The sequence below is a fragment of the Balaenoptera borealis genome (assembly GCF_965194805.1).
Source record: "Balaenoptera borealis genome assembly, chromosome: 3".
Classification (NCBI taxonomy): Eukaryota; Metazoa; Chordata; class Mammalia; order Artiodactyla; family Balaenopteridae; genus Balaenoptera; species Balaenoptera borealis.
In genome coordinates this window covers 12,856,441-12,869,815 of record NC_138866.1, presented here as the reverse complement: position 1 = coordinate 12,869,815, position 13,375 = coordinate 12,856,441, and the positions used below count along the sequence as shown (strand labels likewise).

The 13,375-nt window shown below is 42.3% G+C and overlaps 1 protein-coding gene across 1 annotated transcript in view; it reads left to right on the top strand.

The window, feature by feature from the left end:
- The window catches only part of DGLUCY (D-glutamate cyclase), an 89,091-nt gene that overhangs the window by 55,440 nt on the left and 20,276 nt on the right, over window positions 1-13,375 (top strand). The window contains 3 exon segments of the mRNA XM_082384647.1: window positions 462-561; window positions 3,732-3,880; window positions 6,578-6,697. Of these exon segments, the coding sequence (XP_082240773.1) occupies window positions 462-561; window positions 3,732-3,880; window positions 6,578-6,697 (369 nt within the window).

Sequence of the window (13,375 nt, the reverse complement as noted above, 5' to 3'; positions counted from 1 at the left end):
CTCCTCTGTAAAATGGGGAAATAATGGTTCTTATCACACATAATTGTTGTGAAAATTGAGAGTCTGCATGTCACATGCTTAGCAGAGAGCTGGCTCACTGTCACCACGGGCACCTGACTGTGTCCCCGGCACTCATGATGGCAGCGGGCCAGGATAGGCCTCTGGTCACATGGTACTGCGGGCAACTGTGTGCAGCATATTTGCTCACCCACAAGACTGGTGACACTAGCCCGATTCCACTCCCATGCCGGCCAGCTCTAGGGTTTACTCAGGACTGAAAGTAAACTTCAGTATCCTCTGTGTCTAGGTCTTGGCTTACCTAGCAAAGTATTCTACAGGTAGATGTCATTCAATAATGGTAACTAATGGATACTTTCCAAAGAAGCTTTTGAAAAGCCAAAATGAATTTCCCAAACGCAGCACTAGGGTTGATGGCTCCACCCTTTGCCTTTATTTTCAAGGTGTTCTGAAGAGGCAGATCCCAATATTAACTTACCAAGGCCGATCGGCGGAAGCTGCTCAGGCGTTTCTACGCAGAGATGGGAACCCCAAGTCACCCAGGTATGTGTGTCCCATCCCAGTTTAAGTGGGTGACAGTGGAGAAGCCCATGTGCTGTTAACTTTGACAGCAGCATTTCTGCACATCTCAGTTCCCCAGAGAGGACAGAGCCAGGCGTCCAGTGTCCTGATGGGCCAGACTCACCAACGAGGCTAGGGGGTTTCAACGTGTCTGGGGCCTTTGCAGAGGATTTCTGGAAGTAGCAAGTCCCTGAGAGATGGCATGTCTTCCTGACAGAGGGAGAAGATCGGAAAATTATAAAATAAACAAAAACTAGCAGTTTCTCAAACTCGGTTACGACTCATTAAAGAGAAGTGAAATCATTTCAGTGGGGGGTGACCAACATCTTTGGAAAATGAAATAGAAATAGAATTATCATTGTATTTCTTGTATAGTAATGGTAAGTACTCTCTTGTGAAACTGTGTGTGTGGGTGTATTTTTCACTGTGTGCGTGTGTGTATTTTTCACTGTGTGCTGTGGTCAAACACTTTTGAAAAATACGTCTTAATTATATGTAGGTATGTATTTCAGATCTTGTAACTTTTAAGAGTGTTTTGCAAACTTTTTTGACAACAATCCACAGTAATACATTTTGCATTGCAAACCAGTACACACATACACATAACTAAAACAGAAATTTCAAAAAACAATATTTACTCTTGCTATGTTTAATATACCCTGATATTTTCTATTCTATTCTATCCTATTCTATTCTATTCTATTCTATCCTAGCCTATCCTATCCTATCCTATCCTATCCTATCCTATCCTGTTCTGGTCCACTTTTCAGAAAATGCTGACCTGGCCTAATAAGTTTATTTCACATAAGCAGAAACTAACACACCATTGTAAAGCAATTATACTCCAATAAATATGTTTAAAAAAAATAATGTTTATTTCACAACCACTAACAAGTATCCACTTCAAATATTAAAACACTGCTTTGAGAGACCTGGAAGGCATAGCTGCCTTGCATCTCCCAGCAGAGCCTGGCGCTTACAATGAGGACCCTGAGTCACCAAGGAACAGTTTGATGGGGGATCCGACATGCTATTTAAAGCTGCCAGAACGTGTGTGGCACATATTAGAAATGTTTATTTCTCCAAAAGGTTGGCATATAAACAAAGCTCTGGCAACTCAGGGAGAAACTAGAAAATTCTCTCGGGTGGGACCCCTGATGCCAGATAACACAGGTATTGCTCTGTTTGCTGCGTGGAGGGGGGTGAGCCAGATCTGACTGTGTGGAGAGAGGATTCCGCTGTCTTTGGAGAAGATGCATTAAGTCTTCCCAAGGCGCAGGCCTCCGAGGACTGGATTACTTCCCGCTGTAGCTCAATGGACCCTTATGGCCTAAAGCAATCAATCCACCGTCACAAGGTATGTAATGAGTTCCCCTGGGGGAAAAGTCCGGAGCAGAGGATGTATTCATCTCAACTGGAGCTCTTGTTCTGAACTGCCTTTTCGTCGCCATTGATATACGTCTAGAGGAAATTCAGCGTCAAAGTTCTTTCCACTTCCTGGTTCTGCTTCTCAGAAAAAGTGATTGCCTTTTCCTGCACTGGGCGTGTAGCCTCAGGACCACATTCTAACACCTACTCTGTGGCCTGCCATCCAAGCATACGAGGTGCACCACCTTCTAGCACAACCAAAGGACATGGACAGGCACGAAGATTTTGATTTTTAAAACATGTACAGCAAAAGCATTCAGAGTGAAGGGGTTTTTTTTGATATTGTGGTAAAACATGCATAACATAAATTTTACCATTTTAACCATTTTTTAGTGTGCAGTTCAGTGGTAATAAGGTATATTCACATAGCTGTGCAACTATCACCACCATCCATCTCTCGAAATTTTTCATCTTCCCAAATGGAACTCTGTCCCCATTAAATAATAACTCCCCATCCCCCCGTCTCCCCCGCCCTTGGCAACCACTGTCCTACTTCCTGTCTCTTAGAATTTGACTACTCTAGTATCCCATATAAGTGAAATCATACAGTGTTTGTCCTTTTGTGACGGGCTTATTTCACTTAGCAAAATACCCTCAAAGTTCACGCATGTTATAAGGTGTCAGAATTTCCCTCCTCTCTAAGGCTGAATAATATTTCCTTGTATGTACAGACCACATTTTGCTTCCTTGTTCATCCATCAATGGACCGGTTGCTTCCACCTTCTGCCTAATATGAATAATGCCGCTATGAACATGGTTGCATAAATACCTCTTTGGAACCCAGCTTTCAATTCTTTTGGGTCTATACCCAGAAGTGGAATTGTTGGATCATATGGTAATCCTATTTTAAAATTTTTGAGTAACTACCGTACGGTTTTCCATAGCAGAGTTAAGATTTTAAAGAACTCCATCTTGGGGGGATTTAGAGAGATATAAAAGTGCAATTTTCATGTTCTTAAATTAGATTTTCAAAACAGTATTCCTCCTAATCATGATAGCAGCCACAACAAGTAACACTTACCGAGCCCTGAGTAGGTGTGGAGGTCTGTGCTAAGTGTCTCTTGTGCATTTTCTCACTTAAGCCTTTTGACACAGTGTGAGACACGTACTGTTGTTAGGTCATCTGACAGATGCAGAAAATGACGGCTAGAGGGTTTAAGCGACTCGCCCAAGGCCAGCAGCATCAGGACCTGGAACTGTACACAATCTGATTCTGCAACCCACCTTCTTACCACCATCCTATCCATGCCTTTTCTCTATCTCCTGCTGTCTAAAGAAGTTTATCTTGTGTTAGAGTCATTTGTCTTCTATTTCAATTCCTTTTTAGTCTGTTTTGTGTCTGTAAAGTGAACAAGATCCTGGGAGAGGGCAGCAGTGGGCCGGTAGCAGCCAACACTCAACCCACTGGGTTCTGGTGCCCCTCTGGTTAACGGAGACCTGGGCGGGGCACCAGCAGCATCTACCATGGTGACCCTGACCATTGGCCTTCCTGCTCTCACAGCCTCTGTCTCTAATATGCTGCTAAAGATTCTGATACTGTTTCTTAAAATGATCTGAGAGACCAACCCCCAGCACAGGCTCTGGCACACAGTGGATGTTCAACCAAGTTCTGTAGGAAAGAAGGAAACGAAGACGGAAGGGTCCTTCGCACAAACACAGGAAGGCATGAGCCAGCCAGGCACCTGGCTCTCCGCAAGGACCCTGTGCCCTCACTCCCCTGGCAGGTTTGACCATCTGGTGGCGATCGAGTGCGCGGGAAGGGCTGCCGATGGCAATTACTACAACGCGAGGAAGAGGAACATCAAGCACGTGGTGGACCCCATTGACGATCTTTTCCTTGCAGTGCAGAAGATTCCTGGAATCTCATCACCTGGTAAGCAAGGGGCACTGAGAATGCGACAAGAACACGTCAGCACTAAAAGCCTTTTTTATTGACTGTTGAACACATGACAAAAAGGAGTTATATGGGACCATTGTTTTCCACTTCAGAGATGGTCTTTGTTTATTCTGGTCGGTATAAACAATAATGATGCTGACATTTAGAAATCCAGTGTTCCCACGAGCAGGAAAGGGAAATGACGCTTAACTGAGCATATTCTATTTGTCCAACTCTAAAACATCAAAACTAATAATAAAATAATGACAATAATAAGATCAGGGCATGGTATATTGTTTTGGTCATACAGGATGAATGTACCATATGTATTCTGTATCATCTTATGAAGTTTATTCATTTTTAAATATATCTTGAATGTATGATCAGTGTGATATTTTGATTGCTAATAATGTGATCATTCATGTTTGTATAGAAATTTGTGGTATTCAAAGAGGTTTCACAATCATTGTATTGTTTAAGCCTCTCTTAAAACCTGTAGGTAAGGCAGGTATAGTTTCCAAAGGTGAGACCTAGGGAGGTATCTCGAGGTTGCCTAGTTAATTAAGAGTAGAGTCCAGACTCCCAGGGCCCTACCTACTATGCTTTTTGTGGGCCCGTGTTGCCTTTATGAATTTCTGAAAGGCTTGATGTGACTGGGACGCCAGCATACCTCCCCTGGGGTGGGAACCAGAGCGTGGAGAAATGAAGGCACGTTTGTCGTGTTCCATATTTACTTTTTCTGTCCATTCAAACACTTCAGAGTGTTTCCCAGGCTCATTGGTTGCCTTTGGCTTTGGGGATTGTGATGAGACAATGAAAGCCTTCCTGGCTGAGTAGAAAATTTCCGCAAATCGCCCTGGTCTTTCCCAGAAGAGGCCTTGGGTGTGGTGCCCCCAGTGCGGCTGGCTTCGTGCTTCCTGCCTCTCTGGGCTGGGGAGGCCTCCCAGGATAGAGAGGAAGGGTTTTCTGTGTCCACATGGGCCAGCAGGGTCCAAAGGAGCTGTAGAGCAAACACTCTTCCCCCACTGAATGGACCCCCGATCTGTGCTCTTCCCCCTAACGATGCCCGCAAGATCCCAGAGGAAGCAGGTGGAGCTGGCTGTGCTTTCAAGCTGCCCCCTTGGTGGACCCCTGGACCCTTCTCTTGGCCTCAGGAGCCCGAGCCCCTCCTGTGGCTGCCCAGCCCCCTGCGGAGCAGAGTTACCCCCCAAACCCTCCTTTCCCTCCTCTGCTCCCTCAACACCCCTATTCCTCAGTTCCACAGGCAGCTGCCTTGTCAGCGAATCACACTCAACTGAGAATCAAGACACCCACGTCCCCCCCACTACCCGGGTCCTGCCCCTCTCAGAGACTCTGTAAAGTGAGGTCAAGTCCACAGACGGGACACACCTGAGGAGCGAACAAGATGAACTTCATAAAATGCTAAAGGGCAGAGACAGAAATAAACAAGATACCAGTGCTAGGTGTTGTTATTTTCTTTCACTCAATGGACTGTCATGGATCTAGAAAACCATTCTGAGAAAAATCCTCAGGGTGAGGACCTAGGGCATCTGGTCATTCACAATCATCCCATTCTTTTGGCCGAGACCAGGTCTCTGATGCCCAAGGTGAGTCAGCTCCAGGCCCCTCTCCACCATCACGCAATGAATGCTTGCCTCTGGTGGAATTCTTCCACATATTTGTAGAAATAGACACAAAAACAGTCATACAACCATTCTGTAGGCTTGAGGGGCCCCCGCCCTCTGTCCTTGGGACACTGGGATAATCCCCTTGGTGAATGGTTATCTTGAGGCAGCTGCAACCATCTTCCAGAGGCAGATTCAGCTGACCTCTAGTCTACAGAATCCTCCAGAAACACCTGGACGCAGGACCAAATGGTGTTCCTAGGGCACCACCTCAAAGGGCACAGGCTGCAGGGCTTGTTAGAGTTTTTTTCATCTTGTTCCTGCAAGGGTGGAGTTACCTGGTAATTACTTCTAGCCAATTCACCTATCTTGAACACCATTTATTTCACCAATGAATTAAATAATTTCTGACATTTACTTATTCTAACATATTTATTCTAGCATTTATTGTGCTAGAATAATTAACAAACCTTCTGATGCCTAGCAAATTGGCCTTTATTCTGTGGTCTCTTTCAAATGCTAACAGGCCACCCCTGGGGTGTGAATTCCTAATTATGCTGCTTCACATATTAACCAGGCGCCTATCTGGTGTAGATTAAAATTAACTAAAATGACACACATACATTTCACATACTTGAAACAGAAGCCTTTAAATTACAGAATTGACTTTAACAACGTATACCGGTTCCCTTCTGCCAGTGGAATGCTGTATGGTCACAGTAATAAGACTCAGGGCCTTGGGGCCCCTCCCTGAGCAGGAGCTACTGGCCAGGAGAGGAAGTCCTGGGTGTCACCATCTCTCGTGGACCTGGCGCCCCATCTGTGACTGGAGAACGTGACCCAACAGTGGACACAGCCACACTCTGCTGAGTTCCAAACCTTGACTCATTTTTAACTGGAGAAGTTTCTAGAATACCTGAAGAAATCCAGCATCTCCTGGTAGTGTGAAAATGTATCCAGAGCCAACCCCTTTCCCCACCCTGAGGCACATGTGAAGGGGCTGCTCTGCCCCATAACTGCCCCCCATTTTGCCTGATCCTGTGCCCTGACTCAGTTCCCTTCCCTCCAGGGGTCGGTGACAGAGGCAACGAGCTTGGGATGGGCAAAGTCAAGGAGGCCGTGAAGAGGCACATACGAAATGGGGACATCATTGCCTGTGACGTGGAGACTGACTTTGAGGTCATCACTGGTGAGTGTTCAGACGGCCAGCCAATCAGGCAAGGCTGCCCGGGGGAGGGACCTGGCTTGGAGCCTGTCCAGCCAGAAACTCATCTCCTCCATGAGTGGAGTCTAGAGGGCACCAGGGTAAGAAGGGGACCTGGTTCTTAGCCTCTGACCTCTCATTCAGTCATTCAATAAACATTTGCTGTGGGCCAGACATTGCTCTGTGTACTGAGGCTGGAGCAGCAAGGGTCCTGCTGCACAGAGTGCCTGCTCTAGTGTTGGGAGATGGACAAGGAGCCCTCACAAAGAAATGCACCAGGTGGTGCTGAACAGTGAGAAGAGCTACAGGTAGATGAGAGAGAGTGACAGGCAGGCCACTTTAGATCAGTGCTCTGAAGAGGGGTCATCTCTGCTTTTATCTGTACCTCCTGTGGGGTGGAAAGGAAGAGAGCAATCTGGCAAACGTTTGGAGGATGCAGGAGGCTTCACGCTCTCCTTTCACTTACCTCTGCCCCAGGCTGCCCCGCCCCTCCCTGCAGCTGCCCTTCCCATCAGGAACAACCTTTCCTGGGACTGGGTCCTTCCAGGCCCCACCCTTCCTCCCTTGACTTCGTCACAAGTTTCAGGAATTTTGACCGATGCCTGAGAAAGGCCCTCTCCCTTGTCATCGTCAAAGTCAAAAACAGCCGCGGAGATAAGCAGAAACCTCTGAGGGTACCAGTGCCTGGGTAAGAAAACCTGAACTGTAATTGACAAGTTGCTGGAAGCTTCGTGTGGATAAGTCTGAGAGTTAGAAGCTCCAGGGGGACCTAGTCATAGGGGGCTCCCACCCTTCTGTGAGCTTTACCTTCACAGAATCTACCAGGTCCACACTGAATATTAGAGAAAAATCCCCTCATGCTTTAGGTAAGGGAGGGGAAAGTGAGCCATTTTTGAAATACACCAGAGCACCTGTTCTTCTGAACAAGGCCTGCCCTCAGAAGAAACTATTTTACCAGAGCCTAGCCTGCTAGGGTTTTAACAGAGCCTGACTTACCTAGGGGAGGGAAAATACCCAAAAGTAGATAACATGCAATAACAGATGGATAATGTAAGCAGAGAAATGGGAATTCTAATAAAGAATCAAAAAGAAATGCTAGAGATAAAATACACTTGTAACAGAATGAAGAATGCCTTTGACGGGCCCATTAGTATACTAGACACAGCTGAGAAAATCATCTCTGACCTTGATGATATGACAATGGGAACTCCCTAGACTAAAAAGATAAGAGAAAAAAGATTGAAAGGAACAGAAAAGAATATCCCAAGAATTGTGGGATAACTACAGAGCTGTAACCTATTTGTAATGGGAATCCCAGAAGGATGAGAAAGAGAAAAGAAATATTTGAAGCAATAATGACTGAGAATTTTCTCCCAAATTGATGTCAGACACCAAACAATACATCCAGGAAACTCAGAGAATACCAAGCAGGATAAATGCCAAAAAAACTACACCTAGACATATGTTCAAATTTCAGAAAATCAACAATAAAGAAAGTATCTGGAAAGAAGATGGAGGAAAAAAACTCTTTACCAATAGAGGAGCAAAGATAAGAATTATATCCAACTTCTCCTCAGAAACCACACAAGCAAGAAGAAAGTGGAGTGAAATATTTAAAGTGTTGATAGAGAAAAATCACCAACCTAGAATTATGTATCCTGGAAACTTTTCCTTTATAAGTGAAGGAGAAATAAAGAATTTCTCAGACAAACAAAAATTAGGGGAATTTGTTGCTAGTAAACCTGTCTTATAGGAAATGTTAAAAGAAATTCTAGGTCCCTGATCAGGGACCTAAGATCCCACATGCCTCGAGGCCAAAAAACCAAAACATAAAACAGAAGCAATATTGTAAAAAACTTAATAAAGACTTTAAAAATGGTCCACATCAAAAAAAATCTTTAAAAAGAAATTCTAGGGACTTCCTTGGTGGCGCAGTGGATAAGACTCCATGCTCCCAATGCAGGGGGCCTGGGTTCGATCCCTGGTCAGGGAACTAGATCCCACATGCATGCTGCAACTAAGGGTTTGAATGCCACAACTAAGGAGCCCGCCTGCTGCAACTAAGACCTGGCGCAACCAAATAAATAAATAAATATTTATTTATTTAATAAATATTTAAAACAACAAAAAAAGAGAAATTCTACAGAGAGAAGGAAAATTATATTGGTCAGAAACTCGATCTACACAAGAAAGGAAGAGCATTGGAGAATGAATAAATGAAGGCAAAATTAAAATTTTTATTTCTCTTATTCTTAATTGATCTAATGGATAACAGTTTGTTCAAAATAATAATGGCAACAATGTGTTCAATAATATGTGCTTATGTGTATATATGGGCATATATATATATATATATATATATATATATATATATATATGAAATGAATGACAGCGATGATACAAGTGATGAGAGGGAAGAACTAGGAATATTTTGTTATTATAACATGCTTGAGCTACCTGTGACGTGCTTATTTGAAAGTGGACCTGGATTCATTGTAAACATATATTGCAAACTCTAGGGCAACCATTAAAAAAAAATTTTTTTTTTAAAAAGTATTATTGATATGCTAAGAAAGGAGAGAAAATAGCATCATATAAAGTGTTCAATTAAAACCATGAAAGTCAGAAAAAATGTGAAAGACAAAATAGGAAAAAGAACAAGGGCAACAAACAGAAAATAGCAACAAGTATGGGAGATAGTAATCCAATCATATCAATAATCACCTTAAACATCAATGGTCTAAATATTCCAATTAAAAGACAGAGATTGTCAGAGTGGATCAAAAAACAAGACACAAATATGGTTGTCTCAAGAAACCCACTTTAAATATAAAGAAATGTATAGATTAACAGTAAAGGTTTGGAGAAAGATATACCATGTTAACACTAGTCAAAAGAAAGTAGGAGTAGCTATATAAATTTCAGACAGAGCAGACTTCAGAACAGTTCAGGAAAGTTACCAGGGTTGAAGGGGGCATTACATAATGATAAAGGGGTAAATACTCCAAGAGGACATAAAAATTCTTAATGTGCATACTCCTAAAGTATCAGGCAAAAACTGATAGAACTGCAAGGAAGAATAGATGAATCCACTATTATGATTGGAGACTTTAACACAGCTCTATCAGAAATGGACAAATCCAGCAGGCAGAAAATCAGTAAGGGCATAGTTGAACTCAGCAACACCATCAATTAACTGTATATAATGGACATCTTATGGCCTACTTCATCCAACAACAATAGCCTATGCATTCTTCTCGAGCTCACATGGAACATTCACCAAGATAGACTACATTCTGAACCATAAATACCACCTTAACAAATTTTTTTTTTTAATTTTTATTTATTTTATTTTATTTATTTATTTATGGCTGTGTTGGGTCTTCGTTGCTGTGCATGGGCTTTCTCTAGTTGCGGCAAGCGGGGGCCACTCCTCATCACGGTGCGCGGGCCTCTCACTATCGCGGCCTCTCTTCTTGCAGAGCACAGACTCCAGACGCGCAGGCTCAGTAATTGTGGCTCACGGGCCTAGTTGCTCCACGGCATGTGGGATCTTCCCAGACCAGGGCTCGAACCCGTGAGCCCTGCATTAGCAGGCAGATTCTCAACCACTGCGCCACCAGGGAAGCCCAACAAATTTTAAAGACTAGAAATCATAACATGTCTGCTATCAGATCACAATGGAATCAAACTAGAAATCAGTAACAGAAAGATAGCTGGAAAAATCCCAAAATACTTGGAGATTAAACAGCACTTCTAAATAACACATGAGTCAAAGAAGAAATCTGAAGAGAAATTTTAAAATATTTTGAACTTGATGAAAATACAATTTATCAAAATTTGTGGGATGCAGTGAAAGAAAGGAAATTTATTATATCAAATGTGTATATTAAAATCAGTAATCTAAGTGTTCACCTTAGGAAACTAGGAAATGAAGAGAAAATTAAATCCAAAGAAGGAAATAAATAATATCAATTAAAGCAGAAATCAATGAAATTGAAAACAGGAGATCAATAGAGAAAATTAACAAAACCAAAAGCTGGTTCTTTGAAAAGATCAACAAAATTGATAAGCCTCCAGCCAGGCTAACTAAGAAAAAAAGAGAGAAGACACAAATTACTAAAAATAAATGAGGACACATCACTACAGATGCCATGGAAATTAAAAGAGTAATAAAAGAATGCCATGAACAACTCTGTGCCCATAAATTTGATTAAAAATGACATACTTAGGTATAAGTCTAACAAAATATGTACAAAATTTAGATGAAGAAACCTGCAGAACTCTGATGAAAGATATCAAAGAAGTAAATAGAAAGATAGTCCATGTTCATGGATTGGAAGACTCAACATTGTTAAGATGTCTGTTCTTCCCAACTTGATCTATAGACACAATGTAATCCAAATCAAAACCCCAGGAAGTTATTTTGTGGATATCAACAAAATGATTCTAAAGTGTATATGGAGAGACAAAAGATCCAGAATAACCAACACAATTTTGAAGAAGAAAAAGTTGGAGTACTAACACTACCTGGCTTCAAGGCTTACTATAAAGCTACAACAATCATGACAGTGTGGTATTGGCAAAAGAATAGACAAATAACTCAACTGAACAGAATAGAGAGCCCAGAAATAGACCCATACAGATAAAGTCAAATTATCTTTAACAAAGGAGCAAAGGTAGTCTTTTCAAAATATAGTGCTGGAACAACTGGACATACTTCACAAAAGGTCATTCAAAATGGATCACAGACCTAAATGTAAAATTCAAAACTGTAAAACTCCTAGAAGATAACACAGGAGAAAACCTAGACCTTAGGTATGGTGATGCCTTTTTAGATAAAACACCAACACATGATCCGTGAAAGAAAAAATTGATAAGCTGGACTTTATTAAAATTAAAAACTTCTGGAGAGTGGCCAAGATGGCAGAGTAGGAAGACCCTGAGCTCACCTCCTCCCACAGATACACCAAAATTACAACTATTTACAGAGCAACTATCAGTGAGAACGACCTGAAGACTAGCAGAAAAGATCTTCTACAACTACGGATATAAAGAAAGAACCACAATGAGATGGGAAGGGAGGTGAAGATGTGGTATAGTCAAGACCTATACCCAAGTAGGCAACCCACAAATGGGAGGATCATTACAATTACAGAGCTTCTCCCCAAGGATCAAGGGGTCTGAGCCCCACCTCGGGATCCCCAGCCTGGGGATCCTGCACTGGGAAGACACTATGAATGCTTGGCTTTGAAGGACAATGGGGTTGCTTTCGGGAGAGCCAGAGGGCTGTAGGAAACAGAGACTCTGCTCTTAAAGGGAGCACACAAAATACCACACACTCTGAGACCCAGGGCGGAAGCAGCAATTTGAAAGGAGCCTGGATCAGACCCACTTGCTGATCTTGGAGAGCCCCCCAAACTATACTACAAAGCTACAGTAATCAAAACAGTATGTTACTGGCACAAAATCAGACACATAGATCAATGGAACAGAATAGAGAGCTCAGAAATGAACCCGCACTTATATGGTCCATTAACCTATGACAGAGGAGGCAAGAATATACAATAGGAAAAAGACAGCCTCTTCAATAAATGGTGTTGGGAAAGCTGGACAGCTACATGCAAAACAATCAAACTGGACTACTTTCTCATACCATATACAAAAATAAACTCGGGCTTCCCTGGTGGCACAGTGGTTGAGAGTCTGCCTGACAATGCAGGGGACACGGGTTCGAGCCCTGGTCTGGGAAGATCCCACATGCCATGGAGCAACTGGGCCCGTGAGCCACAATTACTGAGCTTGCGCGTCTGGAGCCTGTGCTCCGCAACAAGAGAGGCCGCAATAGTGAGAGGCCCGCGCACCGCGATGAAGAGTGGCCCCCCACTTGCCGCAACTAGAGAAAGCCCTCGCACAGAAACTAAGACCCAACACAGCCATAAATAAATAAATTTAAAAAAATAAAATAAAATAAATAAACTCAAAATGGATTAAAGACTTAAATGGAAGACTTGAAACCAAAAAATTTCTAGGAGAAAACATAACCAGTACATTCTTTGACATTAGTTTTAGCAATATATTTTTTGCATCTCTCTCCTCAGGCAAGGGAAACAAAAGCAAAAATAAATAAATAGGACTATATCAAATGAAAAATTTTTTACACAGCAAAGAAAACTGTCAACAAAAGGGCACCTACTGAATGGGAGAAGATATTTGTAAATGATATATTTGATAAGGGGTTAATATCCAAAATATACAAAGAACTCACAAGACTCAACATCAAAAAAACAAACAAACAGCATGGGTAAAAAATGGGCAGAGGACCAGAACAGACTTTTTTTTTTTTTCAAGAAGATATACAGATGGCTAACAGGCACATGAAAAGATGCTCAACATCACTAATCATCAGGGAAATGAAAATCAAAACCACAATGAGATATCACCTCACACCTGTCAGAGTGGCTATTATCAAAAGACAACAAACAACAAGTGTTGGCGAGGATGTGGAGAAAAGGGAATCCCGTACACTGTTGGTGGGAATGTAAATTGGTGCAGCCACTATGAAAACAGTATGGAAAAAAATTAAAAATAGACCTACCATACAATCCAGCAATTCCACTCCTGGGTATTTATACAAAGAAAATTAAAACACTAATTAGAAAA